The sequence below is a fragment of the Mustela nigripes genome, chromosome 14 (genome assembly GCF_022355385.1).
Source record: "Mustela nigripes isolate SB6536 chromosome 14, MUSNIG.SB6536, whole genome shotgun sequence".
Lineage (NCBI taxonomy): Eukaryota > Metazoa > Chordata > Mammalia > Carnivora > Mustelidae > Mustela > Mustela nigripes.
Genome location: NC_081570.1, coordinates 48,312,097 through 48,336,889, shown reverse-complemented (window position 1 = coordinate 48,336,889; position 24,793 = coordinate 48,312,097). Strand labels below are relative to the sequence as shown.

General features: G+C 36.3%; 1 protein-coding gene across 1 annotated transcript in view; it reads right to left on the bottom strand.

The window, feature by feature from the left end:
• HOOK1 (hook microtubule tethering protein 1) overlaps positions 1 to 24,793 on the bottom strand; it is a 73,738-nt gene that overhangs the window by 2,881 nt on the left and 46,064 nt on the right. Inside the window, exons 10-20 of the mRNA XM_059376700.1 lie at positions 22,277 to 22,417; positions 20,749 to 20,950; positions 19,886 to 19,996; positions 17,533 to 17,620; positions 17,393 to 17,453; positions 15,237 to 15,377; positions 6,353 to 6,446; positions 4,670 to 4,704; positions 4,022 to 4,104; positions 3,302 to 3,402; positions 1,275 to 1,376 (exon numbers count right to left, since the gene is read on the bottom strand). Coding sequence (XP_059232683.1) covers positions 1,275 to 1,376; positions 3,302 to 3,402; positions 4,022 to 4,104; positions 4,670 to 4,704; positions 6,353 to 6,446; positions 15,237 to 15,377; positions 17,393 to 17,453; positions 17,533 to 17,620; positions 19,886 to 19,996; positions 20,749 to 20,950; positions 22,277 to 22,417 — 1,159 coding nt within the window. The remainder of the gene's footprint in view (positions 1 to 1,274; positions 1,377 to 3,301; positions 3,403 to 4,021; positions 4,105 to 4,669; positions 4,705 to 6,352; positions 6,447 to 15,236; positions 15,378 to 17,392; positions 17,454 to 17,532; positions 17,621 to 19,885; positions 19,997 to 20,748; positions 20,951 to 22,276; positions 22,418 to 24,793) is intronic.

The window sequence follows — 24,793 nt, the reverse complement described above, 5'->3', positions numbered from 1 at the left end:
ATAAAGCAGTCAAAATCTGAACACAATCATGGAGAATGCACACACAATGCCCTTAAGAAAAGAGTAAGACCATGACTAGTAGATATTTATTTCAGAAATTCTGCTGGGAGAACAGATGTTCAACAACAAGAAAAAACTGAGATTTTCATGCTACTGTCCCTACCTCTAGAAAAGAAAGTAGCAACTGGCTTAAATGACAAAACAGAGCTGCACCTATGGAGGAGTGAAAATGAAGGAGAGAGAGGATATAGTAGAACAGATCCCAGAAAATCCTTTAAAATCCCTATAAAGCTTAACACAAATTTTTATCTCTTCATTCTTGGTGATCTGTATACTAGACTGCCTGTGGCCATGTTTCCATATTACCCTTAACATCCATGTCTTAATTCCTCGAATATAGCAAATATTGTAATTTGCACTCGATACAAATGACTCATATAAAAAGCTATAAACTAAACCACCAATGTTCCTACAGCAAGTTGCTCATGTGCCTCCCCCCTTTCTTGTATGCTTTCTGTACCGTGAGCATCATGCTATAATATATATGATAGAAAACATTTTGCAAAGGAAACTACAACATGCCTAATCATAAAATCTACGAACATACAATTCCAGACTGAAATACGTAACCCAGCTGTAAAAATGATATCATTAGCACAAAAATAACTTTTAAAACTTAAAAGACTCAGCAGCTAATTAATGAAAAGATGTCATCACTACCACAGCTGTGCCTGATTAATAACCAATACTGCCACTTTAGTGCAAGGGCTTATTGGATTCTGCGAGCACTTTCTTCCCCTAGGAATTGCAGCTGAAGAGTTTACTTAGTTTCAAGTGTTCAAGGAACAGGGAGAAGAAAAGAGAAAGAAAATCTGGTTAACTGAGTACAGTACCTTTTTTAAACAGTGAGTTTGGTCCTTTTCCTCTCCCTTCCTCCCTTATTTCTTTCATATTTTCTGAATGAACTCTAATCTGTATAATTTTAAAAGGAGCTAATATAGCAGAACTCTACTAGACACTAAGGGATATCCACACGATTGGCCGTTGTGGGGAAGAGAGATACAAAGCAGCAGAGTACATACACTTGCAGAGACCAATCTCATGGGCTAGAGAGACTGTAATAAACACAGAGTGCTAAAACATGACATCTCTAACTTCTGACCTCAACTAACCTCTTGCGAGACTTGATCATTTACAGCAGATATGTGACAGCAATTAATCACCAGGGTTACACAGGATAATTGAAAAGAAATGTGTGAATATGAAAATTTTACCTCTAGAATCTCAATTCTTCTCTCTTTCTCTGCCAACTGCTTTCTAAGTAGCATTATTTCAGCTGATGCTGGATTTAATTTGGGATCTAAAGTTTTTATTACCTGTTTAAAGAAAAAAATTTATATTTTACATTTACTTTATCTTATAAATTATGGAAATACAGTATCATCATCTATAGTATCTCTGTAAATAAAGTGGTAAAATATCCAGAAAGTAAAATTATCCAGGTACTAACTATGGCTTACTTGGCAATTAAATTTGAAAAACATAAATAGCATTCCACAAAGGTCCAATGGTTATCAAACTTCAGTACAAAAATGGAAAAGATCCCTCTACCAAAATAAAATTTCCTTTCTCCAAGGCTTGGTACTCAGACAGTAATTTAGTGTTATTAAGCTTTGAGCACTAAGGTCTTGAAATAACACTTTCCATATTTACAATGATGAGAATTTTTTTTAATTAAGATGAATTTGATAATTATATGGGAACTTACTGATTGTACAAAGTATCAAAAAATTTCTTAGAACAATCTTCTCTACTACCCTTACCTAGTTAAATGTAATTCAATACATAAGGATCAATATAATGGAAATTGGTGATTTTAATCTGTAAACCAGAGGGTGGCTCAATCACATTTATGGAAATTACTGAAAGCTAGGTAAAAGACATTCAGTCAGAATGTTGTTCAGAGACTCAACCAAACTATGTAGCCAGCAGTATAACAAAAAATTAACTCAGAAATATCAGGTGTACATCAGGAACAAACAAATTTCCAATAACAAGAGCATCTGTATGATGTAATTACAAATCTATTAACAAAGATTTAAAATGATCTAAAGACTTAGGAAGATTTCACCTATACTTATAGAGGTAAAGGAAAAAGACTAAAAGGTAGTATGTTAAACATTCCTGCAGGTCATTCAAAGCAATTTGCTGAGTGCCAAATATGGGAGGCACTGATGGGGACAGTGGGGATGTAGGGGACACCCTCCCCAATGTCCTAAATCATAATTTAACTACAAAGACACACTACAAAGACACTGTTTGCGACTAAGAGCATTTACACTTTTGCAGTTGAGAGAAACAGGATGGTGGCAGCACCTGACTGCATATGTTTAGCAGGGGTCTCTAGGTGGGTGGGTGGAGCTGGGTGCCTGCATTCTGCCCACTGAAATGAGGGTGAAAGTGGTTCATGGCTCCCAGGCCTGCCCCAGTCAAGGCTGGCCTCCCTCATCTACCAGCTGGACTATCTCCAGTGAGCTTGGGAACGCCATGTTCAAGGAGGCAAAGCCTCTGTCAGCTGGGGGCTCTGGCAGATTGCACGGAGCAGAGCCCCTCCCCCACTGAACGATGGGCTTCCTGTGATCAAGAAGTAGCTTCTACCTTCTGAGATCGGGAGGTTTAGCTATTGATGCAGGTACAATATACAACTTATAAAGCTTAAACATAAAAAGAACAAAAACATTAGCAGCATTTTAAAGCCTCATCATATAATCCTTTTATTCAATAACTAGAAAAAATATATTAGCATTCTCTAAGAGAGAATACTTAAAATTAATTAGGAAAATATCCAGCATTCATGGAATAGAAGATTTTATGAGAATAGCACTTACAGATATTTAAGTTTGAAATAAGGCAAAAAATATTAAGTCTGGTAAACATCGACTGAATAGTGCTTAACTGTCTCATCTAGACTGAAGACTAGAACTTTAAACAAGTCTGAAGAGCTAAATTTTCACAAAAGGCAAACTTTCACTTTAAGAGCTAACGCCTCCATACTTCCTAACAGTCATCTCCCCTAATGAGGTCACTCCAGTCCCCCCTGAAACTGTCCCAATAAAGCCCCATGTTTGTTTTACCCGATGCTCATGAGTGAGAGTGAGAGAGCACGAGAACTGACCCGCAAGGTAGGTGGGAGGGAACAAAGTGATGGGACCCAAAGACAGGAGGAACAGTCCCACAGATGGGACTGGCCTAATAAGAAACTGAGTCAGAAGACTTGGGCTCCAAAAGATTAGTCACTCACATTTCTAGCTTTCTCCAAGTACATTTTATATCTCTCCTCCATCGCTTTCATATCTTCATCTTTCTTCTGAAGAGCAGCCTCAAGTTCAATGATCTTTTGTGCTGTTATTGAAAAGGAAATGAAACATGACTGATTTAAAATACTCCCTTTTCACACAAAAATTCTATCGTATTTTTTCTAAAGACTGATAAGAGAACTTAAAAGAGAAATGTTTATTTCTTCTTTGTAAAGAATTATCTAAAACTTTTGAACTACAACTAATACATTCTTGATCAGTTCGTATTATTCTTTCTTAAAAAAGATCTATAATCTGCTTTATCTAGCTATTTTTCTACTTTGTCTCCAGTGTTTCGATGAGCAAACACACTTTACAATGTAATCACAAACATCATTAGAAAATAAAGCATTCCTTCTACACAATATTTAAAGGTTATTTTAATTTGATTATACATTCTTTTACTTATATTTCCATAGTATTAATTCTACTATATTTTACAATGTTTGATACTCCTATATATCAATCAGTTCATTTTATTAGATTTTTTTTTTAAGATTGGATCATTTATTGATTACTTAAATCACTAGAAAATTATCATGGTTCTTCTTTGCAATGTATGTATTTATGGAGTGTTCAGAAACTGGTACACAGTTCTTGCATCCTTCAACTAAAGAGGGCAAGTCCTTAGACGTAGTCTGATCCAGGTTTTTACAAATACCTACCATTCTGGTTTACATCTGGCTGAAGATCTTCAATGAGTTCCTGTTTCTTCTGTAATTCTTCCTGGACCTCAGTTAGTTTTTCCCTAAGTAGTGGAAAGAGCATGGAGTTTTGGAAGCAAACAGACCTAAGAATGAAAACTGATTTCTGCCACATAATATCTGTGGACTGTGGGCATATCACTTTCTGATCCTGAATCTCCTCACCTGGGAAATGGGAGTAATACCTGCCAAATATTATAGGGGTTGCTGTGAGAAGGTAAGCTGCCTGGCACATGATAGGTGCTAAAAATGTTAACTTTTTCCCCTTGCCATCCTTGCTTCCTAAGAAAGTCAAAGGAAATATTTTATTGGTTAAACATCCCACATCACATAGTCAAGTTGTGACAGTTGTCTGCTTTGTAAACTCTTCAAATGACATTAATGATTGAAAAATGTAGGATCTGGGATCACTGGGATGACTGGGATCACTGGCAGGCTGAACATTTTAGAACATTGTTTTTTCGCTTCTTGGTGGCAGTGATGAACTGTTCATTGCCTGAACGGATGCCTGATTTTTCTTATAAATGAAATCAGAAAAGGACACTAGTGTTAGAAGTTTTTAAAACCCTTCCCCTTTCATATTTGAAATGAAATATCAGTTTTACTTACATATGAGCTTCCAACTTCTGCTTTAGTTTGCTGGACTATAAAAATTAAAAAAAGTTGCTGTAAGATATCTATTGTGACAAAGATAAATTTTCCAGACATCAAAATCTTTTTACTTCCTTTTGAAGTATATTACTTAAAATTATAAATGTTTTAAAAATTTGTATTTCTAATAACATACTTGTAAAAACATAAAATTTTAGGTATTATTGACTTCAAAGGGAAAGGAAAGGAGGTTAGGAAATGAAAGAAGAATGAGTACAATAGTAAAAAGAAAAATGCTTCCTATTTCTTCATATTTCAATACCATGAAAATAAAATTTAAACTTGAAAGAAAAATAGCAAATGCAAGCTGAATGTGATATACTGAGGAGTATCAAACACTTAAAAATCATTATTTAAAATACAAATTTTAAGATTTTAGGCCTTTAATGAAGAATAGACTTAAATAATTATCTTTATAATAAAGCTTTATCATTACAAATATAAGCACTTTAATATTAACATCAAAATGAAGTAAATTTTGTTAAAAAATAAAATTTAAAACATAAAACTTCCTCTTTAAAAAGGAGGACTTTAAATTGCAATACTGGTTCAAGATCCTCTAGTGACTAGATAAATTTAAAATATATGATCTGAAATATAACTCAGACACTAATACCTTTTAAAAAGAGAAACATAAAATCTTTTAAAAATTTTGCAATCCAAAATTGTACTCCCCCCAAATAGATCCCATTTTAAAAGTATTCCCTAATGTGGCTTAGAAAAATATTTGTATTAGAGAGGTTACAATACCGTATATATGCACATACGAGATGCCGCCATGCATGAGACGATTTCTATTTTCCAAGCCCCCGGGGAAAAAAGAGAAAATCATATAAAGCATATAAAAGACAGAGAGGAAACACAACCCCTTCAGTCTTCTCCCTCATCTCTTCACCTACTCTTCATAACCATCTCCCCCGTCAACACAGGCACAACCACCTCACGTTCTGTCTACGGACACTGAGCCCTATCTTTTTGCTGTTAAATGCCTTCCTCCCTCCACTCTTACTTCTTTTCCCCACTGCACACAGAGATCCAACTACAGACACACTGCTAGCTATACTCAGATTTGGGCTGTTCGATCTCTGCTGAGTCCTCTCATCTGCCTCCTAGAATATTTGCCATCTAAGCCCACTAGAAATGGCGAGGCCCTAAGCCCGCATGCAGGGAGGGAAGAAATAAGGAGTTACTGAAGTCTTCAAAACTGCATTAAGGTTTCTGTCCTCTGGAGGTTGGTGTGATCCACTTCTCCGATGCTCTTTAGTAGAAATCATTGTCTTACTCTCTCCTTCCTGTTAAGTTTTCCTCAATTCTGACGGCTGACTACACTTAGGCCTTTTCTCAAGCCTGAGAAAAGAGCTGTGAAGACCTCACTTACAGCATGCTCTCAATCAGGAATTCCTATGAATTTAGGTGTAGCTGTTGAAGTAGGACAGATAGAAATCACCTTCCAAGATGTACGATTAACGTATAGGTTCCAAGTTGGCAAAATCACTGCATCTTTATGCAGATATATACGGTATTCAAGGGCACCCCCAAAGATAAGGGTAGGACTTTCAAAATACAGGACTAATTTGGGCATCAGGACCCATGGCGGAGAGTCCACACACAGCAAATTATGACAATACTTAAGTCACTTACACTTTCTCCTTCAGCCTTGGAGCCTTGCTCCTGTAAAGACTTCTGGAGGTCCTCAATCTGCTGCTGCAATTCCCGGATACGCTCTCTGCTCAGCCTGTTGTAGGATGAATCATACATATTTACTTGTATTGAAAATCAACATAGTTATAGATCTATAAAGGTACACCTGTGCAATTTAACTCACGAAGTATGCATTTCATAGCAATAACGAATGCCCAACAATTGTCAGTTGCTAGGTATAATAAAGAGTGTTAAGTATAATAGGCTACCAACAAGAAAATATTTTTTAAAAAGATGACATTTTATCATGGACGTACATATGTCCGCATTTAAAGATGTCAGATACTTACATGCCAGCTGTAAAAGCACATCAATTCTGCACTGTCTTCACTGGTACAAAAAAAATCAGAAAACGAGCTCAGTTTTCCTATACTTGTATCTTTAATGAATGGGAACTAGGTTTCTTCTTGTTGTTTCAGACTTCACAGTCCACCATTTCACCATTTCCCAACCATTTCTTTTAAAACGCTCTATTTAAATTAAAGAGACTAACACTAGCAACCAGGGCAGATTTCTAACTTGGCAGAATCTCATTCTTTAAAAACCCTTTAAGAGTAACCTAAAATGAGGTTACCATCAGGAGAAAACATCTCTGTCTTTTCATGTATATATGACCCAACACATCTGCCTATTATAACGCTCCACTGTTTCACGATTGCAGGCATCACATAATACAAGCATCACTCACATGTCTATCGTCCTATAGTAATTCTTTGAAAGCTGACACTTCCCATCTCCAGTGCTGATATTGAACTGCATGGGATAGTAATATCTGATGGCCCCCTCAGAAAGCTACAATGTTGATGTAGTACTATACATACAACTTTGAGAGACAAGGTTCAAGTGTATCTAAAATTCCTGGTGGGCTCTAAGATCTAATAAAGTTTGGTCAAATAGAGTCAAATACTTTTATAGCAAAATATGCTATTTATACGAGGCAAGTTAGCATATTGGTTAAGAGTCTGGACTTAGGAATCAGACTGACAGAAAGTTCAAATGTGGGACTGAGAACTTACTAGCTTATATCTGTGGACGAGTTACTTAGCCTCCTTGAACCTCAGCTTCCTTATCCATGAAAGAGAGATATTTATAATTCTCACTTCATAGAGTTCTTAAGAGGATTTCTGAGTGAATACCAAAAAAGTGCTTAGAAAAGTGCCTGTCATATAGTGAACACTGTAACAATGTTTTATATTTTTTTAACATTCTATTTCTTGAGCACCTCATTGGTATCAGATGAGTACACCATTTACTTTTATAGCTGAAGATACTAAGTGTGAGTCTAACTTGCCCAGCACAGAACAGCTAATAAATTTAAATAGAGGAGGGGCTTAAATTTGACTCCACAGTCTATGTTCTATCCATGTACACACTGCAGCCCAAAGCCAACAGGTCATGTATTCACCTGTAAACTTTCTGTGGATTTGAAGACATATAAATGAAATTCAAGAATAAGCAAACTGGTTAATAAAGTATGATGAAATAATGAACACGAAAGGCTGAAAACAATTTAAACATTAAATCCTATTTTTTTAATTTAATTTTTTCAGTGTTCCAAGATTCATTGTTTATGCAGCACACCCAGTGTTCCATACAATACGTGCCCTCCTTAACACCCACAACCAGGCCCTCTCAACCCCCCATTCCTCTCCCTCCCAAAACCCTTAGTTTGTTTCTCAGAGTCCACGTGGTCTCTCGATTGTCTCCCTCTCCGATTTCCCCCAACTCACTTCTCCTCTCCATCTCCCCATGTCCTCTGTGTTATTCCTTATGCTCCACAAGTAAGTGAAACTGTATGATACTTGACTCTCTGCTTGACTTATTTCACTCAGCATAATCTCTTCCAGTCCTGTCCATGTTGCTACAAAAGTTGGATATTCATCCTTTCTGATGGAGGCATAATACTCCATTGCATATATGGGTCACATCTTTATCCGTTCGTCAGTTGAAGGGCATCTTGGCTCTTTCCACAGTTTGGCTATTGTGGCCATTGTTCCTACGAACACTGGAGTACAGATGGCCCTTCTGTTCACTACATCAGTATCTTTGGAGTAAATACCCAGTAGTACAATTGCACAGGCATAGGTAGCTCTATATTTAATTTCTTAAGGAAATCTCCACACTGTTTTCCAAACTGGGTATACCAATTTGCATTCTCACCAACAGTGTAAGAGGGTTCCCCTTTTTCCACATCCACTCGAACACTTGTTTACTGTCTTGCTAATTTTGCCATTCTAATTGGCATAAGTGGGTATCTCGATGCAGTTTTGATTTGAATCTCCCTGATGACTAATGATGATGAACATTTTTTCATGTGTCTGTTAGTCATTTGTGCATCTGTTAGCCATTTGGATGTCTTTGGAGAAGTGTCTGTTCATGTCTTCTGCCCATTTTTTGATGTCATTTCTGTTTTGTATGTGTTGAGTTTGAGGAGTTCTTTACAGATCTTAGATACCAGCTCTTTGCCTGTAGTGTCATTTGTGAATATCTTCCCCATTCTTGAAGTTCCCTTTTTGTTTTGTTGACTTTTTTCCTTTGCTGTGCAGAAGCTTTTGATCTTGATGAGGTCCTAAAATTTAATTTTCCCTTTTGTTTCCTTTGTCTTTGGAGACATGTCTTGAAAGAAGTTGCTATGGCCAATGTCAAAGAGGTTACTGCCTATGTTCTCCTCTAGGATTTTGACAGATTCCTGCCTCAAGTTGAGGTCTGATCCATTTTGAGTTTATCTTTGTGGATGGCGTAAGAGAATGGTCCAGTTTCATTCTTCTACAGCTGTCCATTTTTCCCAGCACCATTTGTTGAAGAAACTGTCTTTTTTCCACTATATATTTTTTCCTGCTTTATCAAAGATTATTTGATCATAGAGTTGAGGGTCCATATCTGGGCTCTTTACTCTGTTCCACTGTTCAATGTGTCTGTTTTTATGCCAGTACCATGCTGTATTGATCACAGCTTTGTAGTAAAGCTTGAAATCGGGCAACATGATGCCCCCAGTTTTGTTTTTCTTTTTCAACATTTCCTTAGCTATCTGGGTCTCTTCTGGTTCCGTACAAATTTTAGGACAGTTTGTTCCAGCACTTTGAAAAATGCCGGTGCAATTTTGATCGGGATGGCACTGAAAGTATAGATTGCTCGGAGCAGTATAAGCATTTTAACAATTCTTATTCTGCATCCATGAGGATGGAATGCTCTTCCATCTCTTTGTGTCTTTTTCAATTTCTTTCAAGAGTGTTCTGTAGTTCCTTGAGTACAGATCCTTTACCTCTTTGGTTAGCTTGATTCCCAGGTATCTTATAGTTCTTGGTGCTATAGTAAATGGAATCGATTCTCTAATTTCCCTATCTATATTTTCATTGTTAGTGTATGAGAAAACAACTGATTTCTGTACATTGATTTTGTATCCTGCCACATAACTGAATTGCTGTATTAGTTCTAGTAGATTGGGAGTGGGGGGTTTTGGATTTTCCGCATAAAGTATCATGTCATCTGCGAAGAGAGAGTTTGAATTCTTCTTTGCCAATTTGAGTATCTTTTCTCTCTTTTTGTCATCTGATTGCTGTTGCTAGGACATCTAGTACTATGTTGAATAAGAGTGGTGAGGGTGGGCATCCTTGTCATGTTCCTGATCTCAAATGGAAGGCTGCCAGCTTTTCCCCATTGAGGAGGATATTCGTTGTGGGTTTTTTCATAGATAGATTTTATGAAGTTGAGGAATGTTCCCTCTATCCCCATACTCTGAAGCGTTTGCATCAGGAATGGATGCTATAGCTGGTCAAATGCTTTTTCTGCATCAATTGAGAGGACCATGTGGTTTTTCTCTCTTCTCTTACTGATCTGTTCTATCACATTGATTGATTTGCAAATGTTAAATCGCCCTTGCATCCCAGAGATAAATCCCACCTGGGATGGGATGCTGTACTGTTGGATCCTATTAGCTAGGATCTTGTGGAGAATCTTGGCATCCACATCATCAGGGATATTAGTCTGAAATTCTCCTTTTTGGTGGGGTCTTTACCTGGTTTGGGGGCAGGATAATCTGGCTTGATAGAAAGAGTCTGGAAGCTTTCCTTCTGTTTCTATTTTCTGAAACAGCTTCAGGAGAATAGATATTATTTCTTCTTTGAATGTTTGGTAGAATTCCCCAGGGAATCTGTCAGGTCCTGGGCTCTTGGGTGTTTTGGGAGGTTTCTGATCACTGCTTCAATCTCATTACTAGATATTGGTCTATTCAGGTTGTCAATTTCTTCCTGATTTTAGTATTGGATGTGCATAGGTTTCCAGGAATGCATCCATTTCTTCTAGGTTGCTTAACTCACAGGCATATAACTGTTGATAACAATTTTTTTTAAGATTTTATTTATTTATTTGACAGACAGAGATCGCAAGTAGGCAGAGAGAGAGAGACAGAGAGAGTGGAGGCAGCAGTCTCCCTACTGAGCAGAGAGCCCGATGTGGGGCTTGATCCCAGGACCCTGGGATCATGGCCTGAGCTGAAGACAGAGGCTTTAACCCATTGAGCTACCCAGATGTCCCTTATAATTTCTGATGATTGTTTCTACTTCCTTGGCATTAGTTGTAAGCTCTCCCCTTTTATTCATAATTTTATTAACTTGGGTCTTCTCTCTTTTCTTTTGGATTAATTTGGCCACTGGTTTATCGAATTTATTGATTCTTTCAAAGAATCAAGTTCTAGTTTCATTGATGTGTTCTATTGTTTCTAGTTTCTATCTCAATGATCTCTGCTCTAATCTTGATTATCTCCCTTCTTGTGCATGGGATTGGCTTAATCTGTTGTCGGTTTTCCAGTTCTTTAAGATGTAAAGAGAGCTTGTGCATTCTGGACTTTATTTTTTTGATGGAGGCTTGGATGGCTATTTATTTCCCCCTTAGGACTGCCTTTGCTGTATCCCATAGGTATTGGACTAAAGTATCTTCATTCTCATTGGTTTAAATGAATTGTTTAAGTTCTTCTTTGATTTCCTGGTTGATCCAAACATTCTTAAGCAGGGTGGTCTTTAGCTTCCAAGTGTTTGAATTCCTTCCGAACTTTTTCTTGTGGTTGAGTTCCATTTTCATTATGGTCTGAGAATATGCAGGGAATAATCTCTGTTTTTTGGTATCGTTTAAGCCCTGATTTGTGACCCAGTATGTGGTCTCTTCTGGAGAAAGTTCTATGTACACTTGAGATGAATGAGTATTCTATCGTTTTAGGGTGGAATTTTCCGTATATATTTATGAGGTCCATCTGGTCCAATGTGTCATTCAAAGCTCTTGTTTATTGATATTCTGCTTGGATGATCTATTACTGAGAGTGGCGTGTTAAGATCCCCTACTATTAATGTATTCATATCAATATGATTTTTTATTTTGGTTAATAGTTGGCTTATGTAGGTGGTTGCTCCCATATTGGGGGCATAAATATTTACAATTGTTAGATCTTCTGGGTGGATTGACCCTTTAAGAATGATGCAGTGTCCTTCTCTATCTCTTGATCCTCTTTACCTTGAAATCTAATTTATCTGATATGAGAATCGCTACCCCAGCTTTCTTTTCAGGCCCGTTGGCATGAAAGATGTTTCTCCATCCCTTCACTTTCAGTCTGGATGTATCTTTAGGTTCCAAATGTGCCTCTTATAGACAGCATATAGACAGGTCCCGTCATTTTATCCAATCTGCAATCTTGTGCCATTTTATGGAAGCAGTTAGGCCATTCACTTTGAGAGTGATTATTTAAGGAAACATTTTTATTGACATCAGGTTGCCTATGAAGTCCTTGTTTCTAAGATTGTCTCTGTAAATTTTGGGTCTATTTCACTCTTGGGTTCTTTCTTCTTTTATAGAATCCCCCCTTAATATTTCTTGTAGTGCTGGCTTGGTGGTCACATAATCTTTTAAACCTTGCCAATCTTGGAAGCTGTTTATCTCTCCATCCATTTTGAATGTTAACCTTGCTGGATAAAGTATTCTCGGTTGCATGTTCTTTCATTTAGTGCCCTGAATATATCTTGCCAGCACTTTCTGGCTTGCCAGGTTTCTGTGGACGGGTCTGACATTATTCTGATGGACCTTCCTCTGTACATTAAGAATCTCTTCCCCCTAGCTGCCCTCAGGAGCTCTTGTCTAAAATTATGATTCATGAGTTTCACACTTAAGTGCCTTGAGGTCTTTCTAGATTCATTGATCTTGGTGGGTGTTCTTTCTGCATCTAGGACATGAATGCTTGTTCTGTTCCCCATATTGGGAAAATTTTCATCCAGAATTTGTTCAACTATATCTTCTAGTCTTCTGTCTTTTTCCACCCACTCAGGGATCCCAATAATTCTGACGTTGGAATGTTTCATGGCATCATTCATTTCCCTAATTCTGTTTTCATGGCTTCTAAGCTGTTTGTTCCATGCCTCCTCCTGATCCTTTTTCTCTATCATTTTGTCCCCTAGATCACTAATTCTATCTTCTCCTTGGTAACCCAGCTGTTAAGAGTATTTAGATTAGACTGGATCTCATTGATAGCATTTTTAACTTCTTCCAGGTCAGCTGTCACTTCCACCTTTAGAGATCCTACATTGTCATCAATGGTTTTCTCTAACCTAGCCATTGCTTAGATAATTGTTATCCTGAATTCCCTTTCTGACATAGTATTTATGTCCATATCCAATAGTTCTCATCAGGAGGGCACAGTCTCTGAATTTTTCTTCTGTTGGGTGTTCCTCCTCCTAGTCATTTTGGTGAGAGGTGGTTGAGGGGATGTATAGCTGAATATATCAACCACGATTCAGGCAAGGTGCATCCTGGAAAGTTTTGGAGCAATTGGAAGTCACCACCAAAAAGAAAGAAAAAAGACAAAAAGAGAAAGAGAGAGAGAGAAAAAAAAGAGCCCCAAAAGTAAGATTTATAAGGTATACAAACAGAAACAAACAAAAAGTCTGACAAAAGTTAATGACAAGGAAAAAATAGAACCCAGCCAAAATGAACCCCAAGGATGAGATTTATATAACACCAGAACAAAAACGAATACACAGAAACACTGACAGAAGAAGATGGGAGGTGGTTATAAATCTTTGATGTGGGCAGGGAAGGTTATTTTGATTCTTCCTGGGTGTACCTTGATATCTTTGTTAAAAGACTCACCTTCTCAGAGATAAAAAGAGAATAATACTGGTTTATATATAGGGGTAGTATTGATTAGGGAAAGAGGATTACCTTGAAGCTTGTAGCTGTATGTATATTAAAAAAAAATAGAAAAGAAAAATAAAAACAGGTATATGTATGAGAAAAGTTCAAGTTAAAAGGTTATTATGGAATATGTTGTATTAAACCTCTAGTTGTAATGGTAAGTAGGTTAAAAAAATTAAAAAGAAAAGGAATCATGAGAACAAATAAAAAAAAATTTTATCTATGAAATATACAGGTTAGGGCAATACCAGGAGCTTAATATATTGTTTTCCCCTGATGTTGGGGCTTTACAGTTTTATGGGGACCCTTTGGTAGTTGTCCTCTCATTCTTTTGGCTTGCCTTCTGGGGGAAAGCACATTGCTTTTCAGTCAGTCTTGCTTGGGTTAAGTCATCCTGTCCCCTATCAAGGGGCTGGGCTCTGTGGAAACCCATTTTTCAGGGCTTTTGTTCTATGGAGGTTTTTGTTCTTCAGGGTCTTTTTGCTTTTCCGAGGTTTAGTGGAAAGCAAACTGCACCCAGACCTCTGTCTCAGAAAAAAGCCTCAGTCTGCTCCCCTCTGGGTGGTCCAGAACACAGAGACTCCCCTTCTGCAAACTCCACTGAACTGTATGACCTCCCACAGGTGATGCACACACCCAGCCACCGTCTCAGGGGTCGCCTGAAGCACCCGCTTGCCTCTGCACTCCTATACCACTAAAACCATGAGCAATATTGGCCCAGGCAGCCCACTTCTGGTGACTGCCTTTGCCGAGACTGCTGTCTGGGGTCCAGACCTCACAGATGCACAGGTCACAGGAGGCTGCTACCACAGATGGATTGTGCTGGGTTCTCTCATGGGCAGGCTGGGAGTGTTCAGACCCTTGGCCAGGAGCAGGAGGCCAGGGTCCTAAAGAGGGCTGGCTGGCACCCACACCAAGCTCTCTCAGGCATAGGAGGTGGGGGAGTGTACTCACAGCCAGCGGTCATGCAGGGTGTGCAGAGTGCAGAAGGCTGTGGACCTAGCAAGTTGTTGGTGGGTGCCCACACCAGACTCTCTCACATGCAGGCATGAGTGCACCCAGGCCAGCAGTGGTGCAAGCAGCCAAAAGCCATGAGCTCAGGGACCAAGGAGGCTCCACCACACTCTCTCCGGCATGGTCACCGGCAGTGGCCATCTTGGGTTTGTGGGCTTAGGCCCATGCCCATGACCACCCGATTCCACCAGTTACCCCTTAGGCTCCTTTGCTCTTTTTGAGTGCCTTCAACCAGACTGCAAAATAACGCTGGCCACCCCCACCACAGGGCACTCTCGTATTGGGGTATTACTTTCCAATGGGTTGCTTCTGGTGGCTCCCTCCCCCTTCTGCTTATCCTCCGGTATCAGTCCAAGCATTCCTACTCTGCTTTGCCTCTCCACAGGTGTCTTCTGCCCCTGTAGAGATCCAGAAGTATACACTCCTACATCAGCCTACAGGCTGATTTCACGGGTGTTCAGAGTGTTCTAGTAGATATTTAGCTCACTTTAGGGGACCAGTTGAAACAGGGTCACCTACTTCTCTTCCATCTTGCCCCTCCTCCACCTAATTCCTACTTATTTTAATTACAATGACATCTCCCACTTCTGTGAGACCAGATTTCATGGCTAGCTAATGAAATTACAAAGCGGTTTACCTTTGCTCAGTTTCCAGTTCGTTCATCTTGCGGTGCTTCTGTTCCAGCTCTTCCTCAAGTTCCTCAATACGCTCGTTCTCGCTACCTTCCTGTTGTAAGCGGAGCATCTTATTTTCATGTTGCAGTCGAATAAACACTTCCCTAATGTTGAAGAGCAAAGTCTGTTTTTAAATTTTTTAAATGTACATTTTACATTTTTTTACATTCTTAACTTTAAGAGAATTCCTGTTCATGCAGTAGCTGTCATTTAAAAATGCCACCAAGAGAATTCCTGTTCATGCAGCAGCTGTCATTTAAAAATGCCACCAATGCTCCTGAAATTTTTTAAAAGAAAACTACATACACTGTAAGACTGTCTCAACAAACAAGTAATAAATTTTTCAAAGCAAAAGTATTTTATATTATATTATATATCATTAAATATTATGCAAATCCCAAGAGAAACAGGAATTATTTTACTGGTAACTTAGCTGCTATTCATTATAGCATATCTTCAGAAAACATATACATTAAAAGCAATGGATTTAAGAAATCAGTTTGCTTAATTTTTTTTTTAAAGATTCTATTTATTTATCAGATAGAGATCACAAGTAGGCAGAGAGAGAGTGGGGGAAGCAGGCTCCCTGCTGAGCAGAGAGCCTGATGTGGGACTCAATCGCAGGATTCTGGGATCATGACCTGAGCCGAAGGCAGAGGCTTTAACCCACTGAGCTACCCAGGCACCTCTGCTTAATATTTTTTAAATATATTCTTATGACAGTCATATTACTGCATCTAGGTTTTTTGCTGTCAGAAAACAATTTTTATTAAAAGTTTACAAATACACATTTTCTCTCTCTTTTTTTTTTTTTAAGATTGTATTTATTTATCTGGCAGAGAGAGATCACAGTAGACAGAGAGGCAGGCAGAGAGAGAGAGAGGGAAGCAGGTTCCCTGCTGAGCAGAGAGGCCGATGCAGGACTTGATCCCAGGACCCTGAGATCATGACCTGAGCCGAAGGCAGCGGCTTAACCCACTGAGCCACCCAGGCGCCCACAAATACACATTTTCTAAAATGCAAACAAGAGAACTGATATTAAATAAAAAAGTAATGTTCTCCTACCTTCTGCCTCCTTAAATGTAATTTCTTAAAAGCAACTAATTTCAATTAATCTCAATTTGTGTTCTTCTGAATGACAACATCATGACTTTAAAATACAGGCTCATATTATGGCTTTTTTTCATACAGCTATTTTTAAAGTGATATTAATATCACTGGGTATTAATGACTTTTAAAAAGTTGCTCTCCAGTCCAGCATGTAAAGAGCTCTGTCTTAACAACAAAAAATCTAACAGAATGAAAATTAACATATTTGCAAACTGTATCCTGAGTGAAAGCAGTCACAAAAGGCCACCTATTGTAGGACTCACATATGTTAAATTCCATAACAGAGTTGATTCTCCGCTGCCTGCTGCTGGAGCCTGAGGGAAGGCAGGACTGAGGAATGACTGACTACTCAGAGGCACAGGGTATCTTTTGGGGGGAATGGAATGTTCTCTAATTAGATGGCTGCACAACTCCATAACTATGCTAAATACCACTGAGTCATACGGTTTTAAATGGGTGAACTGAATCTCAATAAATCTGCTTAAGGAAAGAGTAGAGTCTGAAGTAGTAAATAAAACTGTTACCACAAAAAGGAAAGGAAAACCATAAAAAATACCAGATTAGTCAAATAGCTAGAAGCAAACATAGCAGTAAAATACCACGATAAAAGTTGGTTAAGAGATTCTAAAATTTGTATTTTATTTAACTTCAGCGTAATCCTTTTGCCATTATTAACAGCTCTTCTCTTATTTGTTTCACCCACGTGGATTTAATGCCAGGTATAAGGTTTTTCCATTGAGTTTAGAGGTAGGAAAAGAAGTTCAACACATAAAAGTCATATTATAAAAACTAGAACATTTTATTCATATAGTTTGTGGAATTTTACTTCTAATAAATTCTAAAACTACTGTAGTAGCAGTAACAATCTAAGAAGTTCAAGTAGATGAGACAAAGTAATTTTGAACTCCATGACTAATAAAATGGAATATCCTGAAGGCTAATAATTTTTTTAAAGAAGAAATATTTCTAATATTAAGTATAGATTATTAATCAATAAAAACAAATTTACCTATATTCCACTGGCATAATCTCAGCAGCAAGATTCTCATAACTTTTTGTAGCAGAGGCATCTAAACAACAACAACAAATGATTAACATTTCAGTATTTCTACCGTTAAAAAAAACTTTTCTAAATCCAGCAAAATTCACCTGTTTGGTTTAGGTGATCTTGTTGTACTTGTGAACATCGAAGTTCTTCATTTGTTTCTTTCAGAGTATCACGTTGCTCTATTAGTCTCTAAAAAAGAATTGTTTATATGAGTGAAATATTTAATTCTGCCCACCAGAAATGTACTTTATGCTTATAATAATTTATCTTAATTTCATAATTGTTGCTTAGTTACTTAAAAGGGACAATCTTTTAGTTTTCGTGCTAAGAGATAATCTTCTCTTACATAAATCCCATAATCTTTATACAACATAAATCTTGTGATTTCCCCACTAGATAATTTATTTGAACCAAACTGATATAATTACACAATGGAGTATAAATGTGCAACAGCAGAGTTTTAAAAAAAAAAAAAGCATGGATTTTAGAGGCAAATAGATCACAGCTTGAACTCCAGTTTCATTATTTACTAGTTATTATATCACCTACAGTGAGTTATTTGACTTTTTGGCTTTAGTATCCACATTACCAAAATGGAAATGTAGATACATAACCCTTGCAGAAGTGTCTTGAGTAATGAGTGAGGTAAAGTTAGTGGTTACTTGAAGAACTGCGATCTTCATGATGGGTATTAAGGAAGGCACGGATTGGATGGAGCACTGCATGTTATACGCAAACAATGCATCATAGAACACTCCATCAAAAACCAGTGATGTACTACATGGTGACTAACATAACACAATAAATCAAACCAACAAAAAAGAACTGAGGAGCCGGTACTGATACACTGTTATTAACTAAGGGACATCAGGGTTCCCTCTATTTTACTTTTATGGGTTCTGACAAATGTATAATGTATCCATCATTACAGTATCATGGCCAATTGATTTTCAACAAAGGTATTAAGACAATAATAGGGAAAGAATAATCTTGTCAACAAATAGTTCTGGGACAACTGAATAGCCACACACAAAAGAATGAAGTTTGATGCCTATCTTACATTATTTACAAAAATTAATTCAAAATTGTTCACAGAAACTGTAAAATTAAAAACAAATATAAACACAATCTTTATAACCTCATATTACTCCGTGACTTCACAGAAATACAGCCAATAAAGCATAAACAAGGACAGAAAAAAACAGGTAACTGATTTCATCAAATGAAATTGTATATAGCACCACCAAAAAAATGAGAACCCACAGAATAAAAGAACATATTTTCAAATCGTATATTTGGGAAGGAAGTTATATCCAGAATCTATAAGGAGCTCTTACAATTCAATAAAAAAGCAAATAACCTAGATAAAACATGAGTAAGGGTTTTGAAGAGACATATCTCCAGGGAAGACATACAAATGGCCAATAAGTACATGAAAAGATGCTCGACATCATTAGTCATTAGGGAAATACAAGTCAAAACCACAATAAGATACCACTTCATACTCACTAGGATAGCTAAAATTAAAAGTCTGATAAGTGTTGGCAAGGATATGCAGAAATTAAAAACCTTTAGAAATTGCTGAGAATTAAAAATGGTTCATCTACTTTAGAAAACAGCATGGTAGCTCCTTGAAAGGTAAAACATAGTTACCATATGACCAGCAGTACCATGCCTAGGTATGTACTCAAATGAAAATACATGTCTACATAAACATTTGTAAATAAATGTTCATAGCCACATTATTTGTTTAATAGCCCAAATGTCCATAAAATGATGAGTGGATAAATAAAATGTGGTATGTCTATAGAATGGAGTATCATTCAGCATTAAAACAAAGTACTGATTCATGCTATGACATGGATGAACTTTAAAAGCATTAAAACTATGTGAAGGCATCTAGTCACAAAACTGACACCGTGTAGGATGACATATTCTGGACAGACTGGCCAAATCTTCAGAGACAGAAATTAAATTAATGGTTTCAAAGGCTGAGGGGAGGGGAGCCAGAATGTAGGGCGCTGCCAGTACACACACTAACGAGGTGATGACAGCGCTCTAAAATGTGCCTGTGGTGAGGGCTGCACAACAGGGAATACACTAACAACTGAATCGTGCACTTCAAGTGGGTGAAATTTATGGTATATAAATTATATCTCAATAAAGCCACTAAAAAATAAAATCTGTGGCCCTTGCTCTCGAGAAGCCGATGGTCTAGAATGGGAAAACATGCAATGAGACATATGGCCTTGCCTCTGTGACTTCATCTTCCCTCATGAAGGAATAACAACACTGCACAGTAAATTTCTACTACTTTCTTCTACAGCAACACTTGGATTGGGAGTAAGACAGAAGATTTGATTTACATGACTTCCATTCTTAGAACAGCAAGGATAATATTAAACACTAAAAGAGAAGACAGACATATTACGCATCAACTATATTCATGTGTACCTCTTTTTCCTTAAGTAAAGCTTCATGTTTTTCTTCAAGCCGCTTCATTTCAAATGCTAGTGTATCTGCCCTTTTGGATTCAGAGGAAAGTTTATTGTGAAGATCTTGAACCTTTTGTCAGAAACAAAAGTAGATAACAAAAATATATAATATTAATAGTTTTTAGAGTTTAATAAATGAGAAACTGATTGGAAATAAAATCTATAATAAGAATAAGTAATCCTAAATACTTGTAGAAATAGCATGTAAATAAGAGCTTAAATTTTAAAATACCCAAATAATAATTTAGTAAAAAAAAAAAAAAATCAGTCTTCTATTCCAATGTTTCTCCAGGTTGCCAGATAAATAGAAAAACAGAGTATCACCAGTTATAGCTCCATTCTCCAGGCAATTACTACTGGTTACCAGAAATGTTAATAAGCAATAAAATGCCCAAAAATATATATAAGCTCAGAAGACAGTAAAAAGGGAAAGACCTAGATAACTTAAATTCAATTATCAACCCTGGAATTAAAATTACAGGTAGAAGAAATCTATCATAAGTTCATAGCCAGCTACAGGCAATGTTTCTTCAAATCTCTATCATTCTGAAAGTATCAAAAGGAATCAAAAGAAAGCTGAGCTCTTTTGATTTTATTAAAAAAATTAAGATATTTTCTGGGGCACCTGGGCGGCTCAGTCGTTGGGTGTCTGCCTTCGGCTCAGGTCATGCATGATTCCAGAGTCCTGGGTTCAAGCCCCGCATTGGGTTCAGTGGGAAGCCTGCTTTTCCCTCTCTCACTCCCCCTGCTTGTGGTCCCTCTCTCGCTGTGTCTCTGTCGAATAAATAAAATCTTTAAAAAAAAATTAAGATATTTTCTTACCTGCCTCTTGTATGTTTCTAACTGTGTACGTGCTGCATTTGCCTTCTTCAATTCTTCTTCTAAGCTGACTGTATTATGCATATACATCATGTTTGTTTCTTGTAAAGTTTTCACCTGCTTGCGAAGGTCATTCAGATCTTGTAGTTTCTGACGATATATCTCGACTGTTGACTCTAGTTTATTTGCTTTATCAGAGGTGGCCCTACAATAATAAAGACTGCACATTACTGGGTAAGAACCAGTAAATGCATAAAGAAATTTTATTCTATCTGTAAAATTAGTCAACCAGATAATCAATTGGCTGAAACAAGGAAAAAAAAGGAATGAAGAAAGAAAGAAAATGAAAAAGACAGACAAAAGAAATAAACTTTGTGGGAGCTTTGGAAAAAGACTAAAATCCATCATTGAACCTTCTTGTTGCAAAGGTATCAAAACAAAAATGTCTTGAATTTGGCATACTAAATTATCAAACTGTTTCATACAGCACAATGTGTAAAAAAGAATGGTTTTACAAATTCAACTGAACAATTCTAGGCTCCTCTGTAGCTTATAGGCCAATTTTGCTTTGTGTCTAGCATTTAGTAAGTATTTGATATATTTAGGATGTTGACTCAACTTACAATTTGTCTGACAAAGCACTTTGCTTTAGAATTGTATCTACCTGACCAACTAGGCTAGAGCAAAAGTAAATACATAAACCAAATCACTTTCCATCACATGCAAGTTCAAACGAATGGGTATAAATATTTTTATATCAAATGGACAGAAAAACTGTGCAACAAAATGGCCCATTAAGAAAATTTAACAGAAAATATAACGAGTATATAGATAGTCTATTTACTTGATTAACATTCCATAGGCAAAAGCCAAATAAAAATTTTATATACTGTCAAAGAGAATAAGAGAACCTTGGGATAACCCTGAAATAAATATTAAGATACTTACCTATACCTATTTTATATCAAATGCCAAAACATGGATTGAGAATGCTTTCCCTTATGTAAAAAGTTCACAAGATACACTAATGAGTACAAGGAGGTCAAGCTAAATGTATCTAAAGGTGATTCCCAGCTTACACAGTTTTAAGAAAAAGGTATCATTTGGGGTTTATGAATTTTAACATGAAATTGTGCTACCACGGGTGGCTCAGTTGGTTGGGTGTGTTTGACTCTCGATTTTGGCTCGGGTCATGATCTCAGGATTGTGAGAATGGACCCCATGTCTGGGTCTGCGCTAAGAGTGGAGCCTACTTGGGATTCTCTCTCTCCCTTTCCCTCTACTCCTACCATCCCCTCATCCTCCCTCTCTTAAAAAAAAAAAAAAATTGTGCTAAAAGAATTGAATATTATCCTTAAACTGAAATTATCATCAACAAACATAAAATAAGTAAAGACTAAGAGCCTGGATAAAAACTGACCAGTACTTGATACACAGGAATCACCCTAAGAATCCCTGATTAGACTGTGGAATACCAAAATGACTAATGAATAACTTAGAAGTGACATCATTATATTTAGACACGCCATACCTAAGAACATCTATTTCATCCTTCAGGGCTCTTGTTTCTTCAGCAAGACTAGTCAGTTCATCATTCCTATGCTGAAATTCAATTAGTTGCTTTTCAAGTTCTTCACAGTGAACACGGTAATCATCCTTTGCAGCTTCAAGCCTTGAGTAAAGAAAACAAGTACTTATAATGTGATTTTCATCACTTGTTTTCTTACTGAGACATGTGCTTAGCAAGGCATACTTAAAAAAAATTTTTTTTTTTTTTAAATTCCACACTCAACACAGAAAGGCTAAGGATTAAGATACTTTCAGCTCCTGGATTTGAAACTGGCTGAGAATAAACTTATTGTTCTGAATTTTTATTTTCACTTCTGAAACACTGTGCTTCATTATCTCTAACTCTAGTAAGAGTTTTAATATCTCATAAGATAAAGAGAAAATATATAGATATTTATTAAAATTACTCAAAAATATATATCACATGAGAAGTGGTAAAATAGTAACTCTAAGTAGACTATAATAAATTAAGGATAAATACTTAAACTCTATAGCAACAACAAAAAGTAAAAAGACAATATAGTGAATAAAGGCAAATATTTAAATAAGTATGTAATTTACCCAATGAAATGCAGAAAAGAAAAACAAAAGGATATGACAAATGAAAAACAGCAAGCTGACAGACCTAAATATAACTGTAACAAAAATTACATAAAAGGGAAACAGACTGCACACCGATTAAAAAGGCAGAAAGCATCAGACTAGATAACAAAGCAAGGCTCAAATATATGCTAATAACAAGAGATGGTTTAAATATAAAGGCACAGATAGACTAAAAAGATTTTTAAAAAACACCATGCAAACAGTAAGCAAAAGAAACTGGGGTGGTTATGTTGGCATCAAACAAAATAAATTTTTAGAGTATTATTAAAGTATTTAATTAATTTTTAGAGTATTATTAAAGATAGAGATATTTCTCTATAAAAGGGTCAAAACATTAGAAAGCCATATCATAAAAGGGTCAAATCATTAGAAAGCCATATCATAAATGTGTATATGCCTAAACATAGCTTTAAAATACATGAAGCAAAAACTGACATATAAATATAAAAGGGTCAAATCATTAGAAAGCCATATCATAAATGTGTATATGCCTAAATATAGCTTTAAAATACATGAAGCAAAAACTGACAGAATCAAAAGCGGAAATCCACAAACCCACAATCATTCTTTAATACCAGTCTCCAATAAATGACAGAAACAAAAATATCAGTAAAAATACAGAAGAGCTCTGAACAACACTATTAACCAACTTGATTTGACACATATAGAACATGTCAATCAAAAACGACAGAATACACATCCTCTGCAAGTTCAGATGGAACAGTCATCACAACATGCCGAGCAATAAAATAATATTAATAAGTATCTAAAGACCAAAATCTTGTGAAATATGTTCTCTAAACATAAGAGACTTAAATTTGAAATTAGCCCACAATAAGAAGTCTAGAAAAGCCTTCAATACTTGGAAATAAAACAACACACTTCTAAATAACACACAAGTCAAGGAAGTTATCACAAAGGAAATTAGAAAATATTTGAGAATGAATAACAACAGAGAGACAGGCAGTCAAACTTTGGGGACCCAGCTAAACCAGTGCTTAGAGGAAAATTTACAGTTTTAAAGGCTTATATTAGAAATGAAGAAAGGCTTGAAATCAATCATCCAAGTTTCAACCTTAAGAGTCCAGGAAAAGAACAGCAAATTAAATTCAAAGTAAGTAAATAGAAAGAACAGAGATCTAAAACTAGTAATATGGAAAGCTAATAAAGTATTTGAAAATATTAATAAAATTGATGAAACCCTAGTAAGAATGACCAAGAAAAATGAGAAAAAACACAAATTACCGATATCAGGAATGAAAAAGTGAATATCAATATAGCTCCACAGTCATTAAAAGGACGATAAGAGAATATTATGAACAACTATATGCCAATAAATTCAACAACTTAAATGAAATAAACATATGCCTTGAAAAGCACAACTTATCAAACTGACATAAATGGAACAGAAAACCTGAGAAGCCCTATGACTACTAACAAAACTGTATTTGTCATTAAAAGCCCTTTCACAAAACTATAGGTCGATTGCTTTATTGATAAATTCTACCAAATATTTAAGGAAGAAATATTATTATTCTTACATAAACTCTTTCAGAAAATAGAGGAGGAGAGAACACTTCCCAATTATTCTATGAGACTAGAAGAACTCTGACAATAAAACCTGAAAAAGATATTACAAGAGAAAAAAAGTTATAGACCAATATCTATATGAAGATAATCAAAAAATTTTTCAACATATCAGCAAACCAAATCCAGTCATATATATGCAAAATAAGTATGACCAAACTGATCTAACCATGAAATATAAGATTGTTCAACATTCAAAAAATTAAACGATCATAATAAAAAATGAAAAAGAAAAACTACACTGTCATTTCAAGATGTAGAAAAATCATGTCAAAAATCATACCAATTA